The 21,771-nt window shown below is 42.9% G+C and overlaps 1 protein-coding gene across 1 annotated transcript; it reads right to left on the bottom strand.

Moving 5' to 3' along the window:
- Nucleotides 1–540: 540 nt before the first annotated feature.
- pdgfrl (platelet derived growth factor receptor like) lies at nucleotides 541–19,999 on the bottom strand. Its single transcript, XM_033029445.1, has 6 exons — nucleotides 19,735–19,999; nucleotides 11,956–12,253; nucleotides 9,803–9,954; nucleotides 9,284–9,577; nucleotides 7,523–7,662; nucleotides 541–1,502 (listed from the first exon to the last, which is right to left on the bottom strand). The coding sequence occupies exons 1-6, from the start codon at nucleotides 19,790–19,792 to the stop codon at nucleotides 1,311–1,313; spliced, it is 1,134 nt and encodes a 377-aa protein (XP_032885336.1). The 5' UTR covers nucleotides 19,793–19,999; the 3' UTR covers nucleotides 541–1,310.
- Nucleotides 20,000–21,771: the final 1,772 nt, after the last annotated feature.

Genomic DNA, 21,771 nt, shown 5'->3' with positions numbered 1-21,771 from the left:
GATGATGGTGGGTAATGAATGGCAACGGGAAACTGTTGCAGCCAATTAACTGTCTCATTTGAAACTTACAAATGGAGGAGAATGTTTTAGTTTCTGCCAGCTGGTATGGCTTTTAACCCAGGGTGAAAACCACCTGTAAAACCAAGGAACTGCAGATGCTGGTTTACAAAAAAAAAGCAATGTGCTGGAGAACATGGATAGATGGTGTATTGGGTCAGGACATTTCTTTAAACCAGGTATGACAGCCACATTATATATTTGGCACATTTTTGCGGGCCGTACACGCACGCGCGCACTCACACTCCCCCCGCACGCGCGCACTCACACTCCCCCCACCCGCACTCACACTCACCCCATCGGCACTCACACTCACCCCATCCACACTCACATTCACCCCACTCACACCACCCGCACTCACACTCACACCACTCACACTTACCCCACTCACACTTACCCCACTCACACTCACCCCCACCCACCCACACTCACCCCACACTCACCCCACCCAGTCACACTCTCCCCACACACACTCACCCCACACACACTCACACACACACACACACACACACACACACACACACACACACACACACACACACACACACACACACACACACACACACACACACACACACACTCACTGGGGCCACCGTTGTCGCCGATCTTCACTGTCTCCCCGAGGCCATCGACGGTAACCTGTCAGCAGCTGCACACAAACCCACAACTTGATAGCCTACGGCAAACTGACGTGTAAGTTCCCCCGCTACCACAGAACCCGCTAAATAGCCTGCCGCAGGGAATGTGTTAAGAGCTTGCTGCGGGCCGGATAAATTCTCGTGGCTGGCCGGATGTGGCTCGCGGGCCATAGTTTGGAGACGCCCTGCTTTAGACTGAAGAAGGATGCCAACCCAAAACGTCACCTACCCATATTCTCCAGGGATGCTGCCTGAGCCGCTGAGTTACTCCAGCACTTTGTGCTGTTTTTTGAAATCTACCTTGTTCTTTTATGTTATTAAAGGTCCCTCCTGTGAATTCCTGTGCTTAAGACATCTGTGGTCCTAAAGTACTTGTTTAGAGGTGAAGGAGTTTGTATGAAAGCTCATGTTGCAAATAACTGATGCTAAATGTGATCATCTTTTACAAACTGGAATCCTGTCTCTGCAATATATCATGATACAGCAGTGAGAGGAGAAACTAATATTTGGCGCAAGAATTTACTTTAGAAATAGGATCCAGCACAGCCTGGCACGCAGCCCTTCTTCACACACAGTCCAGCTGGAGTTGGATTGAATCTTCCAACGAAGAAAATGTTACCAAGGAAAAAACACTGCCGTGGCCACTGTTGTGTCACCCATCACATTCTGAGCGGTGCAGATATAATCACCTACATCAATTATTTCAATGTCATCAATATATAGCATACTCTTTGATAATCTGATAGTGTGTCCATTTTGTTGATCTATTAACCTCCAGCTGTTCGTGATGATCACTGGCCTTTCATCCTATTAAAGCAGAAATAGTATCAGATACTTTGACCTCAACGACATCAAAATAACACTGCATGAAGCAAATCTGAATACACACGCTCTCAACTTCAGCATATGTCAGCAGCTTTGCAAATGACCACAATTATCTGCGCCCCTTTCATTTCATTTCCCAGTTGTTTTAAGCTCAGTTCACAAGTAAGACTTTGCTGATGATCCTCATGTAGGTTACCGGGAATTTATGATGGCAGCTTGATTTGGCTGCAATATGAGCAAGGCCCACATATGTTAGACTTCCACTTTCTAGATCATTCCGTTTCACTTTCTTCCCCAAGTCATATGCATGCAACTGTGCATAACCAAGATGCGGCACAACATGTTCAATCAGCTTACCACCTCATTATTGAATTTATCTTTGCAAATGGAAAGTTGTACCAGAAACACACAATATAGTCTATCACATTCAAATTCAGGGAACTGGGGTCTGGCCTACCACACCCTCAAGGTCAGCTGCGGAAGGCACCCCTGAGGGGCAATTGTGGATGGGCGAGGAGAGGGATGTCATGTACAAGGAAGGCGATGGCTGGAAGCCCGCAGCAGCCTGGGCTCGCCTGTATTGCTCATAAGAACTAGAGCATGGACTGAACTTTAAAAATGGCGCCTAACATGGCATCTCTTGTATGCGGGCTCAGTGGACTATTTCTGTACACTTGCTAATAGGGAATGTGCTTGGGTATAGGACTGCATGTAAGAAAATAATGTCACTGTTTGCACATAAGACAATAGAAGCACCATTGATTGATTGAACCAATGATCACATTCAAACAGTAATCTAAAAAGTTATACTTGAATTATATAAATAATTAACAAAAATCTTCCTCTAAGGGCCTGGTACTGTGCTGTGAACATCGGGCAGATCGCAGAATCAATCTCGCTTCTGCACTTAGAATGCCACAATTGGGGCCTCAACAAGGGAACTACAACTTACCACCAGATGTTTGAACTTAAGTGAGATCATCAGAATTTCGTATACTCAGATGAATCATTATGATTTACTGTCAGAAAATCACTTGAGTACATTAAGTTTGCATGTTCTATGTCTCAATAGCAGTACAAACGTTTTCAGACCTTTGGATTAGTATATTATTTTGACAAATCCCACAGGTCAATTGAGCTAATTAATTTCCATTTTTCATTTTTCTGATCTTTCCCCAGAAACCACAGCAGAACAAAATGCTGCTTTATTTTATCCAAGTTAGATAAGGCTATAATGCAAGTTGAATTCTATAAATGTCATCTGTCACATATTTGCATACTAACATCCATATTCAAAACCACTAGGGGTGCCGCATGATTGGCAGCCCCGCCACCAGTTTCTATTTTTTCGTCCTTTAAAATTTTTTTATGAGACGCTACATCTTGAAGATATGGGACTCGTCTTAGCAGGAAAATCAGAGCAATTTTTAAAGATATGGTCTCCTTTCATTGACTCATTACAAGCATAATATGGTGCAACACAACTTCGGAATTAAACCGATTTACGGACAGGGTGATGGGTGTGGTGAGCAACGAAGTAGGTATATCAACACGTTTTGGTCTTTTTTTTCTCTTTTTATTATTTTTCGTTTTTGTCTTTTTCCTTTTTTCTTTTTTCTTCAAGTTTTTACTTATTCACTCTGCGACTAAACTCTTTGGTAGTTTAGGGGTTTACACATTCACTAGCTCTTTCACTCTCTCTCTCTTTCTTGCTCTTTTTCTCTTTCTTTTTCATTTTTATCAAACTTAAAATGCAAGATGTACAATAAATGTATTTTGTCATATGCCGAGGTTTATACTACTGTACATTGCTTCTAATAAAAATATTATTATTAAAAAAAAAATTATAAACATTTTTTTTAGTGTGTATTAAAAGTTTGTATAAATCTTCTCTGGTTTGTTTTGTGTGAGGGGAGGGGGAGGGGGTCGGGGATCTTTTTTTTTTCAGTTTCGTATCTTGCCGGAGATGCGATTGTTTTCCGGGTCACATCTCCGGTCGCTCTGCGGCCTACCATCGATGGAGCTGGAGGCCTCCTCAGACTGACTTGAGCCCCACATCGAAGCTGATCCCTTCCCTGGGATCGCTCCAACCGCGGCCTGCGGACTTACCATCAAGAGCTTGCAGTCTCGGGAGAGGCCGAGTCGGGAAGCTCCAATGACTCAGAGGCTCGACCAGCCCCGACCTGGGGTCCGATCGTCGGCTACGGGAGTCAAGATCGTCTCATCAACGGATGGCACGAGGCCCCCGACCACGAGAGAGCATAGAAGGGAAGATATTTGAACTTTATTACGCCTTCCATCACAGTGAGGAATATGGAGGAGTCACTGTGGTGGTTGTTTTTGTGTTAAAATGTATTTTTGTGTTTCGTTGCTTTTTATTTGTATGACTAACTTGGCAAATAAAATTCCTCAAATGTTTCAAAACATTCTTGGCTCAAAGTATTATTGTATTGTGATTGTGATGAGTTGTCTTCTGGTTATACCTAACTTAAAGCAAATGTTTCCTGATCTACATGTAAACAAGTCTATTTTCCTTTGTTATGCATTATTTTCCTCTAGTTTGCCATCTGGTGCTTCGTGTTGTGCTGTAAAATAGGACGTTGTATCAAAGCATAACACTGAGAAATTCTATGGGGATTTAACAAGAATGAACCAGATTGGTTCCAGTAATGCGTATTCCAACCCTCCTAACACTTCCAGGGCAACGATTCATGAAGTCAATATTCATTCTGAGAAAAGATCACCAACCTTACAGATTAACGTTCTCTCTCGCTGCAGATGCTGTCTAACCTCTTGGGCATTAACTGCATCTTTATGTTCATATTTAAGATATTGAGCATCAACAGAATTTTGCACTCAAATTACACGTGCAAAATTACATAGTCACCACACTGATACCAACCCTTTGGTCCAACTTGCCCTTGGTCCTTTTTTATTTTTTGTCTAGTTAAATGTAGTGTTGGTGTTTTTTAATACTAGTTTTAAATGTGTATATGTGGGGGGCGGGGGTGGGGAGGGGGGAAACCGTTTAAAATCTCTTCCCTGTCCGGGAGACCCGACCTTTTCCCTGTCGGGTCTCCGTTGTCGTTGGGGCCTAGCACCGTGGAGCGGCCTCCAACCTGAACGACCCGGTTGCTCGGGAGACTGCGGAGCTGCGGACTACTCACCATCGTGGGGCTGGCCGGCCTCGGGGCGTGGGGAGCGGTGGTGACTCGCTGCTGCGACTCGACTCCTGGGGCTCGGAGGCTCCTGCAACGCAGCTGCAGGTCCGGTGGACTGGGACATCGGGAGCTCGCGGGTCCGGGGGGAGAGAGAGACCGCTTCCCGGAGCTCCCGCAACGCGACTTCTCCAGCCCGTGTCGCGGGGTTGGAACGACCCGGAGCGGGGTCATACATCACCCGGCACGGCTTCATGGCCGTGGGACATTACAGCGCCCGCCGGGGGCTCCAACTTCGAGACTTCTAGACCGGGAGCGGGGCCGTAAATTGCCTGGCACGGCCTAAAATGGCCGTGGGACTTAGCATCGCCCGCCTGGGGCTTGGACATCGGGAGAGACATGGAGAACAGGGGAGAGAAAAGACTTTGCCTTCCATCACAGTGGGTCCACTGTGATGGATGTTTGTGTGAATTAAATTGTGTGTATGTCTAGGAAATTGTCTTTGTTTGTATGGCTGTGGAAACGGAATTTCGTTTGAGCCTCACTGAGGCTCAAATGACAATAAATTGTATTGTATGTATTGTATTGTATGTTATGGGGAGAAAGCAGGAGAATGGGGTTTAGAGGGAAAAATAGATCAGCTATGGGCCTCATATTCCGCTTGGGGAGTCTGCATCCTGCGGGCATGAACATTGAATTCTCCCAATTTTGTTAGCCCTTGCTGTCTCCTCCCCTTCCTCAGCCCTCAGCTGTCTCCTCCCATCCCTCAGCCCTCGGGCTCCTCCTCCTCCTTTTTCCTTCCTTCTCCCCGCCGCCCCCTATCAGTCTGAAGAAGGGTTTTGGCCCGAAACGTTGCCTATTTCCTTCGCTCCATAGATGCTGCTGCACCCGCTGAGTTTCTCCAGCATTTTTGTGTACCTTCAGCTATGGGCCAAATGACCTAATTCTGCTCCTATGTCTTCTGGACCCATGCTGAACACACATAGACCTGATTACCTCCTTTTGGCTTGTATCTCTAAATCTTTCCTATCCATGCACATGTCTAACAGTCTTTACCACTTCCTCTGGCAGCATGTTCATAAGTGATAGGAGCAGAATTAGGCTATTTTGCCCATCAAGTCTACCCCGCCATTCAATCATTGTTCCATACACTGACTGCCCTCTGTCAAAGAACTTGCTTCTCAAGTCCCCTTTAAAGTCTCTAGATTTAGACTCATCTACCTTTGGAAGAAGACAATGACTATTCACCTCATCAATGGGGTCAAGGAAAGAGCGTTCACGTCGCGGCCTTGTTTTCACCAATCTTTCCACCACCACGCACAAGAAGAGCAAGGCAGACACCATTGTATGCAGATGCCGAGAAGTGTGTTCAGCTCTGGCTCTGGCTGAACAACTTCTAATCTTATGTGTGGACGCGATAAAAAGAAGACCTCATCAATGCATACACATGATTTAATATATTTCTGTAAAGTCACCTCTGGTGTTCTAGAGAAAACAGTCCCAGCCACTCCAGTCTCTCCTAGTGACATAAGCTGTCCAGTCCCAGCAACATTGTGAATTTGTTTTGAACCCTTTCCAGCTTAATAAAATCCTTCCTGCAGCTAGATGACCAGAACTGTATTTAATACTCCACAATGATCTCAGTAATGTTGGCAACACAATGTCCCAACTCTTGTACTTAATGCCCTTGCCAATGTAGGCAACACCACCCTCTTGTGTTGCCAATTTCAGGTAACAATGTATTTCCTCCCCAGGTCTCTGTTCAAAAACACTCTCCAGGGCACTGACAATGTGCCAATGTTATTTTGGTTTAATTTACTAGAATGCAACATTCTGCACTTGTTCAAGTTAAAAGCACAACATTAGCCCTCCCCCAGTCTTTGGGTACCTCACTCGTGACTAACGAAGATGCAATTATCTCTGGCAAGTCCCTCGCTATTTTTTTCTTGGCTTCCTAGGTTACATTTGGGCAGGCTCCTGGGCTTTACCCATCCTTATCTGCTTTAAGAGAACAGGCCCTTCCTTGTGCAGGAAAGAACTGCAGATGCTGGTTCAATCGAAGGTAGACACAAAATGCTGGAGTAACTCAGTGGGACAAGTAGCATCTCTGGAGAGAAGGGATGGGTGACGTTTTGGGTCGAGACCCTTTTCAGTACATTACAAGGCCCTTCCTTGTAATGTACACTGCAGTCAGGAGAAACAGTGTTGGAAACTCTCCTGAATATGTTCCGTATCTATTCCATTTTCTTGATTGAATCCGTTACCATCTTTTAAAATGTTAATGAATTTCTGCAAATAGTAAAATTTGGATGAATGGCAGGCCCATATCCCTCTATACATGTACATATTCAAATGCCTTTTACATAAATGATAGGACCAGAATTAAGCCATTTGGCCCATCAAGTCTACTCTGCCATTCAATCGTGGCTAATCTATCTTTCCCTCGCAACCTTATTCTCCTGCCTTCTCCACATAACTCCGGCATGTGCTCTACACTATGTAATCTACATTTTTTTAATCAATAATTTCCAGTTAAAGCTCTTCCCTTCTGTGGGGAAAGAACTTCTTCATCAAGAAAATCTCCCAATTACTGAAGCAATTGGAGAGTAAGCATTTTTTCATTGTAAAAATATGCAGAACATTTAAATGAAAATAAATTAAATGAACATTTAAAATCAAAGGCAACCTTGTGCTAATCTGACCATTCACATGTTGCTTCATCAGTATTTATGATATAGTTTGCAGTAAAACATGAGGACCCCGAATCTCAATCTCACTACAAAAAATCTATTTATGGTAAGATTTTTTTTTTTTTGTTAGAAGTTGAGCAATACAAAATATTACCTGCTGCCCTGGATATTTCCAAGTGAAGTCCACAAGTAGGTCTGGGTTTCCCAGAGCAGTGCAGGTCACATTGACATGTTCCCCACCACTCACTGTGTTTGATGAAGCCTCTATAGTTGCAGATGGAGGGCCACGGAAAGCTGAAATGTGATCAGTTTCAAGGTAAAGTACTTGTGTCAAAGCACCAAGTTAAGAAATTATAATCAAAATTTACTGTCTAAATTATGGGGACATTTTTCTATTTTCATATCAATAGTGTAAAACATATGAGTGAGCTTTTAAGATTCTGCGATCCTCAACATACCACGGAATTCTGATTTTCAAAAATAATTTTGCATTACTGACTTTCTGCCTTCATTTCAATACTTCACTTTTCTCCTAGTCATTGGTATTAGGGTGCCATTTTCACCAGTACCTGTACATCTAGATCCCTCTTCATTGCAACATTCCTCAGCTCCCTACCCTTCACTGCAAAGGTCCTGCCCTGGCTTGACTTCCCAAAATGCAACACTCTACACATCTAAATTAAATTCCATTATCCATCCTTCATCCCACTTGCCCAACTGATCAAGATCCCTCTAATTCTTAGTATCCATTGGTGGCACGGTGGTGCAGCAGTAGAATTGCCACCTTGCAGCGCTGTAGACTCGGGGTCGATCCCAACTGTGGTGCTGTCTGTACGGAGTTTATGCATTCTGCCCATGACTGCGTGGGTTTTCTCTGAGATCTTCAGTTTCCTGCCCACACTCCAACGATGTACAGGTTTGAAGGTTAATTGGCTTGGTATCAGTGTAAAATTGTCCACAGTGTGTGTAGGATAGTATAGGTTGTCAGTGTGGACCGAAGGGCCTGTTTCCGCACTGTATCTCTAAACTAAACAAAACTAATCTTCAGTCTAAAATACCACTTATTTTAGTGTAATCTGCAAACTTACTAATCATGCCTGGTAAATTCTCATTCAAATCATTCTTATAGAAGAAAAACAGCAATTTGCCCAGTATCGATCCCTGAGAGACACAACTAGTCACATGACTCCAATCTGAAAAACAACCTTCCATCATCATCCTCTGCTTCCTGGCATTAAGCCAATTATGCATTCCATTACCTAGCTCCATGGATCCCATGCAATCTAACCTTCCATAGCAGCCTACTAAACGGAACCTTCTCAAAGACCTTGAAGTCCATCCAAGCCATGTCTATGGCCCTACCCTCGTCAAACTTTTTGCTTACTTCAAAAATGTCAATCAGAAACTTTTATTCCTATAAAATCAGAAGCTTCAAATCTGTGGGACACTATCTCCCACCGACAAAGCCATTCTGACTATTCAACCCCTCTTTCAAAATGCATGTATAACATACTCCTCTGAATGCTCTCTCGTAACTTTCTCAACAAGGATGTCGGGCTTATTGTCTAGAATTCCCAGATTTTTCTTTGCAGCCTTTTTTGAATTTAGCCACCTTCCAGTCTTTCTGTACACCACCATGTGTATCTAATGATACTTCAGTGGGCCAGGAAACATCTGTGGAGGGAAAGGATAGGTTATGGTCTTCTTGAAGAATGGTCTCATCCTTAATCGTCGCCTGTCTATTCCCTCCAAAGATGCTGCCTGACCCACTGAGGTACTTCGGCACTTTGTGCTTTACTCTGTATTTAAACAAAATGTGAGCATCTTTAAAGACGTCTATGTACTTAAGAAAGTAAGCAGTGTTTCCTGCTATAATGCTGAATACATTTGTCTTTATTATGACATTTGATGTTACCTTCAGCATAAAGGAGCAGGTAATTGCTTGAGGTCTGCAGAGTTCCTTTCAGGTTTGCCACACAGTGTAGGACTCCCTTCTGTTCGAGATTGGGCCGGTGAATAATAAATCCTTTCTTTGCATCATAGCTAATGAGCGATCCATTGGCAGGAATTTCTTGAGGAGGGAATTCTCGATGCAGTGTAACATGAGCCAAAGGTGTGCTAACTCGACAAGGGATTATTGCAGGTTGATCAGATCGAAGGTAGATTATATCAAAATAATTGATAGATGGCACAAATAGTTCAGCTGGATCTGGGAAAATGAAATAAATAGAAACAAAACGACTTGCCTATATCATTTATAATTGCTTTTAATCACCACATAGCAATCACCTGCATAAAAATCGAATACTGACAAATGACTATCTTTATCCTATAAAAAAAGATTAGCAAATATAAGTGAATAAAACGTGTCCTGCTATGTTTAAATTTTAGAAGTTTAATTTCGAAAATAAATACTTCAACAGAAAATAATTACCTGTGAAGAAGATGTATGTTTTGCCCATTTTCAGGTCATCTTTGCTGCACTCCAGCCCATCACAGAGTCTTCCCCAGCAGCTGTACTCCCCAGTGTCCGTGGTCCTTGCGTTGCCAAGTCTTAACTGACTGTACTTTTGGTGCTGTATTATACTAAGTGGAAAATAATCCAATTTCACTATTAGCGTCATACAATGTGGAAACAGCTCCTTCGGCCCAACTTGCCCACCAACATGTCCCATCTCAACTAGTTCCAATTGACTGTCTTTGTCCATATCCCTCTAAACCTGTCCTATCCATGTACCTGTCTAATTGCTGCTTAAATATTGCATTAAGCATTTTTGGGTATTATCTTTGTTTGTCTGTCTGCAGAAGGGTCCCAACTAAAAACATCACCTGTCCATGTTCTCCTGAGATACTGCCTGACCTGACGAGTTACTCTGACATTTGTGGCCTTTTTTTTGTGAACCACCATCTGCAGTTCCTTGTTTTTACCTTTGTTTGTCATGTTACTCTATGAAACAAAAGGCTTTACACAATTTTAAAAACATTTTCATTTAAAAAAAGATTTCAGATGCTGGAGCAAAACACAAAGTACTGGAGGAACTCCTCGGGTCAGCCAGCATTTGTGGAGGGAATGGACAGGTGAGTTTTCAGGCTGGGACCCTTCTTCAGATTTCTGAGTTAATCTCATGAGCTGTGAACAACTACGGGTAAAGTTTCCCAGAAAATGAAATTTTAGAAAATTTTAGATGGAGTTTTGATCTCCATCATTAATCTTGTGAAATACCTGAACACTAATTTAACCTTAAATGCAGAACTTGACATATATGACATTCTAATATTTCAGCAATGGCATGATACAATGTAATAAATATTACCATTAGTTTTCCTTGCAAACTATATAAGCATTGACTGCTTTTATAAAAGATTTGTTCAACATGCTGTTAATTATTTTGAAATGGAGTCCCCCGCACACGACAGTGCACCATGTGGGATGGATGAGGAGGGATACTTTTTGATACACAAATCTCTCTTGAAACCTGTCTGTTTTTTGCCCCTTTCTTCTGGAGTAATGTGACAATTTATCTTGCTCCACGATCAATTGACTAAACTTGCTGGAGTTAAAGGGTCTATTTGACCTTTTAGGTTTTGTTGTCTCTCTTCTCAACAGTTAACCCACAGAAGCCATGAAGATCACTTCCTCTTGTGGAAGAAAAATCAAACTGTTAAATGATCTGAGCTGATGAACATCTTTCTTGCTTTTACCTCCCAGAACCATAACTCAGATTATAAAGCCAGAGAATATTCAACTTCCAATAATAACAAATGTCTCATTTTCTGAAAATACAGTAGTAAGCAAAACTAAAAGAACTGTAAAATTATTTATGTTCTTATAATGCCTTCACCATGGAAGAAAAACTTCTAAAGCATCTCGTGAAGTTTTAAAGTGAGTCACATGATATATCAGGGAAAATGACAGAGCATGTTCACAGATATAGGTTTTTAGGGGGCAACAAAAAGAGTGAGGGAAATAATTCCAAACTCCAGGCCTTGGTAGCTGACAGTTCTGTGGCAATGGTGACCCAATTAATCTTATGGACGTCAATAAATCACAAGTGCCGAGATCTCAGAGGATGGGGCGCTGCAGATGACTCTCCGCCTACAACTGAATAAATAAGAATGGAAACAGGCAAGTGAGGCCATACACATTGGATAACCGTGGGGGGCACTGGGGGAAGGTTGATGTAGTCAATCTCAACAAAGGCAGTACACAGGTCAAGAAGGACAAGATTATTTTTCACAGGATGACATTGAATAATGTTGATGTGCCACTTATACATGGTGGAAGGGCTGCAAATCTGTCTGCAGGAATTCATACAGTGACTTCCAAGAAAGGAGGATTTACAATTTGGGAGGGTACATCACATTCAAGGATTTGAAAGAAATAATAGGCTTAAGAAAGAGCAGTAGTTTGCATGGACAGGAGCTGAACAATTTATTTGTTTGAAGAAAGTAAACATCTGAGGTTGGTGACAACTTTGGCATTGATCGGAAATAACTCATTCTCTCTCTACAGCTTGACCTGCTGAGCATTTCCAGCAGTTTCTGCACACATCTCACGTTTCAGCACCTGCAGATTTAGCCGTTTACCTTAACCTAGAGATGTTTTGGTAGGATGGATAAGCCCAGCCAATGTTATCCCCTTTACAGCGCAGTTCAATAGACTGCCCCACGGTTAGATTCAATGTCTCTTTTGGTTTCTGGAATCGGCCCTTATCCAAAACTTGTGTCATTATGAAGGTGGGCTTCAGGTCCCTGTCAAGAAACATTCTCTTCTTTTTCAGCTTTCGACCCCTTGCTGCATTATTTCTATTTACTACTCTAATTTTATTCTGTTTATTTTTCTTGATTTGTTGTGGGGTCCTTTTCTCCTTCTTTTGGCAATCGCCTGAAAACAAAACAAAAATAATTTCAGAACAATGTCACAGTAATAAAATCTTGAGAGAATATTTGTCGGAGAATTCAGAGTTTGCAGAAATCGATGAATACAGACAAATGCTTTAGTAATACCTGTAATCAATCAAAACTTTGATACAAAGTTTATTGGTTAATTATAACATATTTCATATGTTCTACACTAAGGAAGCACAATAAAAACCAATTTATTTTCTCACTGTCAGTGGTAATAAGCTTCTATATACTGGGGAAAAAAAGAATAACACTAGCCACAATATTGTTCTTACCACTAAGACAAAGGGTGGGATAAATAACTTAAAACAGATGCATCGGAAACAACTGCAGATGCTGGTTTAAATCGAAGGTAGACACAAAATGCTGGAGTAACTCAGCATCTCTGGAGAGAATAAATGGTTGACGTTTCGGGTCGAGCCATTCTTCAGACTGAAAACAGATGCATGCTGTTCCATGAATACTAGGCATTGACTCTCTATATTACACTTGTAATGCATGCTCCTCCCAATCGTGCATATTTTCTATCAAAATTTAAAATAGGAAATGTGCATCTCTGGGTGGTCCATCATGTCCCGGGATTGGGAAGGGCACGTGCACAATAACTGAGAAATGTTATTGATTAGACCACTCAAATTGAAGCTGTTCATGTACAAATTATCTTGAACTTTGTCTCTGGAATTGGTACACTACAATGCTGAGAAGTATATTCTGGACTCTGTATCTTCCTCATTACTCTACCTATTGTATTTCAGTTTGTCTTGACTGTATTTATGTATAGTATTATCTGATTTGATTAGATAGCACGCAAAACTGTATCTTAATACAAATGCCAATAATAAACCTAAACCTCCCTGAAAAAGACCCATGTATTACTAGTCATTTTTGTGTCATACAAATGTCAATACCACGCTAGTGTGCTCTCCACAATCCCATGTATTTTAATGTTTGGACTTTATCAAAGACCTTTTGAAAATCCAAGTACATAATATCCACTGGCTGTCCCTTACCCCTTCTACCAGTTATACCGCCCAAAACCTCCACTAGGTTATATGATTTCTCTTTCATAAATTCTCGTTGACTTTGTCCAATCTCATTGAAATGTTTTCCAGTGTCTTGTTACCACATCCTTTGTAATAGAATCTGACATTTTCTCTTCTATTCACATTTGGCTAATTGGTTTGTGGTCTCCGATTTATTTCCCACTAAGAACTTTCTTAAACACTGGAGTTATACTCCCACCCCCCACCCTCCCCCTCCCCCAATCTGCAGAGCTGTTCTATAAATTAGAAGTTTGGAAAATGACAACCATTGCATCGACTGTTTCTGATGTTGTCTTTACTAGTATTCATCATTTAGACTATCAGGCCCTGGGGTTTTATAACCTTGCAAGCAAATCACTTCTTTTACACTGATACCGTTTTCCTTTAATTCGCCTTTATTGTTAGATTCTTCATACCCTACCATTTTGGATGTTATTTGTGTCATTTTCTATTAAGACAGAAACATAGAAACCTAGAAAATAGGTGCAGGAGTTTGGCCCTTTGAGCCAGCACCACCATTCAATATGATCATGGCTGATTATCCAAAATCAGTGCCCCATTCCTGCTTTTCCCCATATCCCTTGATTCACTTGGCCTAGCCATAAGAGCCAAATCTAACTCTTTCTTGAAAACATCCAGTGAATTGGCTTCCACTGCCTCCTGGGCAGAGGATTCCACAGATTCACCTGGGTGAAAAAGTTTTCCTCATTTCAGTCCTAAATGGCCTACCCCTTATTCTTAAACTATGACCCCTGGTTCTGGGGAACATTTTTCCTGCATCTAGCCTGTCCTATCCCTTAAGAATTTTATATGTTTCTATAAGATATCCTCTCATCCTTCTAAATTCCAGTAAATACAAGCCCAGTCGACCCATTCTTTCATCATATGTCAGTAGCGTTGCCAACTTTCTCTCCCAAATAAGGAACAAAAGGTCAAAATAAGGGACAAATTCCTGATGGCATAAAGTACAGAAGGCCTTCATTGAGTCACTGCTGACTGGCTTAACCCACATCTTTTTTGCTTCCCATTGCTTGTTATAGCTGCACAGTCTTTTATGCAGGTTTATCCATATTTGCATATGCCAAACCATCCGAACAACACAAGACATTACTGGACCTTGTTTTTTGTCAGGAATTGGCCTGTACAACTGTACAACAATATAGCGTACAACTGATGCGCATAAGGGGCCTGTACAACTGATTGGGTGACAGATGAATCACTCGTGCGTGGCGTGAACGGCACATGCAATACGTACTGTACGCAAGCTGTTGCATCAGATCTAGGATCTGCCTGTAAGCGTGCCCTCTGGTGATTACAGAGTAGTAGCGGTCAAATACGGGACAAGGGCGTTCCCGTATGGGACAAACCAATTTAGCCCAATATACAGGATGTCCCGGCTAATATGGGACAGTTGGCAACCCCCTCCCCTCCTAAGTTTATGTTCATGTCACAGGAACAGAATTAGGTCATTTGGCCCTTCACGTCCACTACACCATTCAATCAGGGCAAACCAATTTTCCCTCTAAACCCCATTGTTCTGCATTCTCCCCATCACTTTTGACACCCTTACTAATCAAGAACCGGGCAATCTCCGCTTTAAAAAAAGACGGCCTCCACAGCCATGTGTGGCAACTGCCAAATTTTCCTTGATCTGCGTCCTCTTTGATGTCTCCTTTTCGCACCTAACCTTTCCAAATCTCTGTGTCTCCCTCTCCCCTGACTCTCAGTCTGAAGAAGGGTCTCGACCCGGCACGCAGCGCGGCTTCGGTTGTCGAGGCCGTGGTCGAGAGGGCGGCCAAGGGTAGGCCATGGCCGTCAGTCAGCTGGAGCCTGGCGCCATCGCCGAGCGGCCATTGCACGGCTCCCTGGTCACCTCCAAACTGAGTGTCTCACTTGGCACCGCTGGCGGTCCCCGCGGCTGCGAGAATGGTGCCCTGATGGACAACTTCGGCATGGTCAAATACGGGACAAGGGCGGAACCGTATGGGACAAACCAATTCAGCCCAAAATATGGGATGTCCTGGCTAATATGGGACAGTTGGTAACTATATATCAGTCCCGCCATCCCGGGAACTAACCTGGTGAACCAATGCTGCACTCCCTCAATAGCAATAATGTCCTTCCTCAAATTAGGAGACTAAAACTGCACACCATACTCCAGGTGTGGTCTCACCGGGGCCCTGTACACTGCAGTAGGGTCTCCTTGCTCCTATACTCAAATCCTCTTGCTATGAAGGTCAAAATGCCTTTTGCTTTCTTCACTGCCTGCTGTACCTGCATACTTACTTTCAGTGACTGATCTATAAGGACGCCCAGGTCTTGTTGCACTTCACCTTTTCCTAATCTGACACCATTCAACTAATAAACTGCCTTCTTGTTCTTGCCACCCAAGTGGATAACCTCACATTTATCCACATTATACTACATCTGCCATGCATCCGCCACTCACCTTGTCAAAGGCTTTTTGAAAGTCCAGATACACCACATCAACTGGCTCTCTCCCTTATCCATTCTACTTGTTACATCCTCAAAAAATTCCGGAAGATTAGTCAAGCATGATTTCACGCTTCATAAATCCATGTTGACTTTGACAGATCCTCTCACTGCTTTCCAAATGCGCTGCTATAACGTCTTTAATAATACACTCAATAATCTTCCCCACTACCGATGTAAGGCTCACTGGTCTATAATTCCCTGTTTTCTCTCTTTCTCCTTTCTTAAAAAGTGGAGTTACATTAGCTACCCTCCAGTCTACAGGAACTGATCCAGAGTCTATAGAACAATGGTTTGTATTAGGTCTTGCCCTTCTCAACTTAAACATATGTCCTCTTGTTTTTTCATTCCCCTATTCTAAAATATTCTGTGTATTCACCCTATCTATTCCACTCATGATTTAAAACATATTTATAAGATTAATACACCAATGCATCCACGATTTCTAGGGCCACCTCCTTGAGTACTCTGGGATGCAGACCATCAGGCCCTGGGGATTTATCTGCCTTCAGTCCCAACAGTTTATCTAACACCATTTCCTGGCTAATGTGGATTTCCTTCAGTACCTCCCTGCCACAGATCCTCGGTCCCCTGGTATTTCTGGGAGATTGTTTGTGTCTTCCTGAGTGAAGACAGAACCTAAGTACTCGTTTAACTGGTCTGCCATTTCCTTGTTTCTTATTATAAATTCACCTGATTCTGACTGTAAGGGACCTATGTTTCTTCACTAATCTTTTCCTCTTTACATATCTAAAGAAGCTTTTACAGTCAGTTTTCTATATTGCCCGCAAGCGTTCTTTCATGCTCTATTTTCCCCCTCTTCACCATCAACCCTTTAAGTATCATTTGCCAGTCTATCCTGGCCAATTCCCGTCTCATACCATCAAAGTTTCCTTTCTTTAAGTTCAGGACATTCATTTCTAAATTAACCATTTTACTCTCCATCTTAATGCAGAATTCCACCATATTATGGTCACAGTTGCCCAAGGGGCTTTGCACAACAAGATTGCTAACTAATCTTTCCTCATTACACAATACCCAGTCTAGGATGGCCTGCCCTCTAGTTGGTTCCTCTACATATTGGCTTCGAAAACTATCCCATATGCATTCCAGGAAATCCTCCTCCTCAGCGCTGCTACCAATTTGGTTGGCCCAATCTATATGTAGATTAAAGTCACCCATGATAACTGCTGTACCTTTGCTGTTTGATGTTTCCCCAACCTCCCTACTTGTTTAGAGGTCTATACACAACTCAGACAAACGCTTTCTGCCCTTGGCTATTTCGCAGTTCTACCCATACAGATTCCACAGCATCCAAGCTAATGTCTCTCCTTACTATTGCATTAATCTCCTCTTTAACCAGCAATGCCACCCCACCACCTCCTCTTCCTTTCTGCCTATCCTTCCTGAATATTGAATACCCCTGCATGTTGAGCACCCAGCCTTGGTCATCCTGGAGACATTTCTCCGTAATTCCAATTATATCATATCCGTTAACAACTAATAGTACATTTCAATCCATCCACCTTATTACGAATGCTCCTCACATTAAGGCACAAAGCTTTCAGGTTTGTTTTTCTTTTCTCCCTTCTACCTTTTGATTCTGCCCTCATTTTACAGCCGTCTGTCTCCCTGCATTGGTTCCCACCCCCTGCCCTGTTAGTTTAAACGTAACCTTTCCTACACTCTCCTTTGCGTTAACTGCACGCATAGACTTCCACTTTGTTGACCCCACAACCCCACTATTTAGATTAAACCCACCCGCGTAGCACTAGCAAACCTGCCTGCTAGAATGTTGGTCCCCTTCCAATTAAGATGCAACCCATCCCTTTTGTACAGGTCACCTCTACCCAGAAGAGATCCTAGTGGTCGAGAAATCTATATCCCTGCCCCCTGCATGAACTCCTCAGCCACACATTCAGATCCCCTATCTCCCTGTTCCTACCCTCACTTGTACAAGGAACTGGAAGCAACCCAGAGTTAACCACCCTAGAAGTCCTGCTTTTCAGCCTCCTACCTAGTTCTCTATACTCGCGTTGCAGAACCTCCTTCCTCTTCTTACCCACGTCATTTGTGCCCACATGCACAACTGCTTCTGGCTGTTCTCCTTCCTTCTCGAGAATGTCCTGCAGTCGGTCTGAGACGTCTTGGACCCTAGCACCAGGGAGGCAACACACCATCCTCAAGTCTCGTCTGTCGCCACAGAATCTCCTGTCCGCACCTCGGACAATGGAGTCACCCACCACTATGGTTCTGCCTGACATCGGTCTCGCTCGTCGAGCCTCAGTGGCAGGATTCGAGTCACAGACCTGTCTGCCACTCGGACTGGAAGTGTCGTCTGCCCTGACAGATCCAGAGGGTGTACCTGTTTTCAAGAGGTACTTCCACTAAGATCTCCTGTACTCGTTTCATCCTCTTCCTTTCCGTCTATAACCGTCGTACCTCCTGTACTCTCGGAGTGACAACCTGACTGTAAGTCATGTCCAGGAAGCTTTCATCTTTTCGAATGGTCCGCAGGTCATCCAGCTGCTGCTTCAATTCCCTAACTCAGTCCTTGAGGAGCCGCATCTGGATGAAGTTCCCATAGGTGTAGTGGTCAGAGACACCAGCAGTGCCCCTACTTCCCACATCCTGCAACAAACGCACTGTAGTAACATTCCTGCTATCACTGCAATAAGTCACAAGTTTAAATATCGGAGCACGCACACAGAACCGATTTAAATATAACTTCCTTGCCTCAGCCTCCTCTCCGAAGACTCACACTTTACCTCCCAAGGCACTTCACAAGAGAACCAAAATGTTTGTTTAATGCTCTGCATTTCTTTGCTCAAAATTGTTAATACTCCGGTTTTTGAAAGTAAGAGATTTACATGTGTCCACAATATTTTTCAGTGTTTTGTTTAGGACGAAATATCTGCATAAGTAATCTACTCCTGCTCTCTCTGAAGTAGATGTGCATAGCTTGGGGGGCTACCAGAGTAGCTGCTCTAGAACTGATACTATTTCCAGTTGCCCAAGTAAAGTTCTCTTAAGAACTAAGGATATAATTCCTGACAGATGCTGGCAAAATGTTTGGCTAATGGTATCAAGGGTTATGGGGGGAAAGCAGGAACGGGTTACTGACTTTAGATGATTAGCCATGATCATATTGAATGGCAGTGCTGGTACGAAGGGTCCAGTTGTACCCACATCCTCTCTCCGATTAGATAGTCAAGGGGTCGGGCTCCTACCTATTGAACATCTGATATGCATCCCAGTGGAGAAAAGGCTATTCCAGTCTCAATTCTAGAGCTCATTCCTTCCATGTGCATCACTCTGATGGAGGTTAACTCCTTTCATTCTTCACAGTGTATCATGACATATGCAACAGCTTTAAATATTTATTGAGGCTGGTAGCCAGCCAGTGGGTGGGGAAGATTCAACTGAAGCTCTGGAGCCAAGTTTCAAACAGATTTGCCTGGGTGTTGGGAGGTGCTTCTCTTGAAAGCTAGGGTTTGGATCTACACCTCAATTTGTACTATTCTACGAAGCCGAAACCGTTGAACAGTGAGACCTCGGTTGCAGCATGCTTGTTTAGACTCCTCCGGGAATTATCCAATGGAATTAACTGCAAGGCGTCTACCCTTTTTGTATGCATCTACTGCCAGATATAATTCGATACAAGTAAGATTTGATGTCGGGAATGTAGACCAGAGTGGCAGACGTTCATAACTGTGTTTACCCCGGACTAGCTTCTTCACGCACTCCCAAATACACACGAATAATAATGTATAAATAAATACACACCGTTCCGTTCACCGTTGCGGTCACAGATAAAACCGGTTGTGAGGAAATCCAGACAAAAGTACAGTACTATCCAAATATAATCAAAGTCAACATTAAACACGTCAGCAGCGTTGTCCGGTTGAAACTTCTCATTACTTACCCATTTGTAAAAGTAACACGGTGAAAAAGGCAAACAACAAAACGGCATAAAACTTCATTTTGCAACTTTTCTAAGCAGCGTTAGGGTCTTTCAGCAATTGATTTTCTTTGAAAGGTTTTTTTCTGAGACTGCTAATGTTATTGCAAGAGGTTGGCAAGCTGCTGTTAAAAAAAACCCACAGTCTGGAAGAAGTTGTCTGGAATTTTCAAAGGAACCAGAAATAAAATGTTTTTTCCAGATTGGGTTAAGTATTTCCTCTTTTGAAGGAAGACTGCCCTCTGCGGGAAACGTGCAGCTAGAGTTTGATGCGAGAATAGAATTAACTGCTTAACGAAAAGCCATTGTAATATACAAAACCTCAAGAAAGACTCCCTGCTTTAATATGGAGTCGCAATAAATTTGACATGTAACACAAGTCCTTATTAATGCACAGTTTCCTAAAGAAGTTCTCCCAGAGTGAGACCACAAGCAAACTGGGGGACATCATATTCTGCTTGAGTAGGTCACAACCCAATGATATGAACATTGGGAATAGACACAAAATGCTGGAGTAACTCAGCCAGTCAGGCAGCATCTCTGGAGAAGTTCTCCTCCTCTCCGATTTTAAGCACCCCCCACCCTCTCTCTGTCCGTTGATCAACCCACTCCATCCATTTCTCGCACAATCCTATTGGCCGAACACTTGAGCTCGGTCCGCCAAGGTCTACTGGATTTCACGGTTGCTATTCATTGTTATTATTATTATTATTATTCAACTTTATTTTGGGCTCAAGGCCCAGACAAGGAACAACATTACATAAAGATATTGCATATAAAAACCACCATAATCTATCTATATCGCTATCTCTATATTACTAAAAGTCTGTTCTTGACCGGTTTTGGCCATCTGTGCTGCGATTTCCGAGAGAACGCCGCCACCTACGGCCGTCATTTTTGGCCACCTTGCTCAGAGACCCCCTCCGCTGCATATGTGCCGAAGATTTTTCCCGTCGATTAAAAATGACAGAGATATTAATGTTTTTACAAAATTCCCCATTCTCTCTGCTGCCCCCGCTGGCAGCAGGGGGGAGGGACTATAAAGCCAGGAAGTGGTGTGCCACACAGTCTCTTCAAGATCGAGGAAGGCAGAGGGTCACGTTTCACTGAGCTGTGAATAACACTGAACACATGTCTACTCAAATGTAAGTGCCCTTAGTGGTTCTAAAGCTTGCAAAAAAATGACTATTGGTTCTAAAGCTTGCAAAAAAAATGACTATTCATTCTAAAGCTTGCAAAAAATGTCTATTGGTTCTAAAGCTTGCAAAAAATGTCTATTGGTTCCAAAGCTTGCAAAAAAAATGTCTATTGGTTCTAAAATGGTTCATACTAGCGCTCCAGAAAGCCCCCCCCCCCCTCCCTCCCTCCCCTCCTCTCTCCTCCTTGGCTTGGTTGTGGCTTGAAGTTCAAAGACACCACTTACTGCAAATGGTGGCATGAAGTTGAAAGGCACTACTTACTGCAAATGGTGGCTTGGGAGCTTTGGCTTGAAGTTGAAAGGCACTATTACTGCAAATGGTGGCTTGGTTGCTTTGGCTTGAAGTTGAATGGCACTACTTACTGCAAATGGTGGCTTGGGAGCTTTGACTTGAAGTTGAAAGGCACTACTTACTGCAAATTGTGGCTTAGGTGTGGCTTGAAGTTGAAAGACAGCACTTACTGCAAATTGTGGCATGAAGTTGAAAGGCACTACTTACTGCAAATGGTGGATTGGTTGCTTTGGCTTGAAGTTGAAAGGCACTACTTCCTGCAAATGATGGCTTGGGTGTGGCTTGAAGATGAAAGGCACTACCTACTGCAAATGGGGACGTGGGTGCATTGGCTTGAAGTTGAAAGGCACTACTTACTGCAAATTGTGGCTTGAAGTTGAAAGGCACTACTTACTGCAAATGGTGGCATGAAGTTGAAAGGCACTACTTACTGCAAATGGTGGCTTGAAGTTGAAAGGCACTACTTACTGCAAATGGTGGCATGAAGTTGAAAGGTACTACTTACTGCAAA

This window comes from Amblyraja radiata, chromosome 1 (assembly GCF_010909765.2).
Source record: "Amblyraja radiata isolate CabotCenter1 chromosome 1, sAmbRad1.1.pri, whole genome shotgun sequence".
Lineage (NCBI taxonomy): Eukaryota > Metazoa > Chordata > Chondrichthyes > Rajiformes > Rajidae > Amblyraja > Amblyraja radiata.
This window is presented reverse-complemented; position numbering and strand designations above follow the sequence as displayed.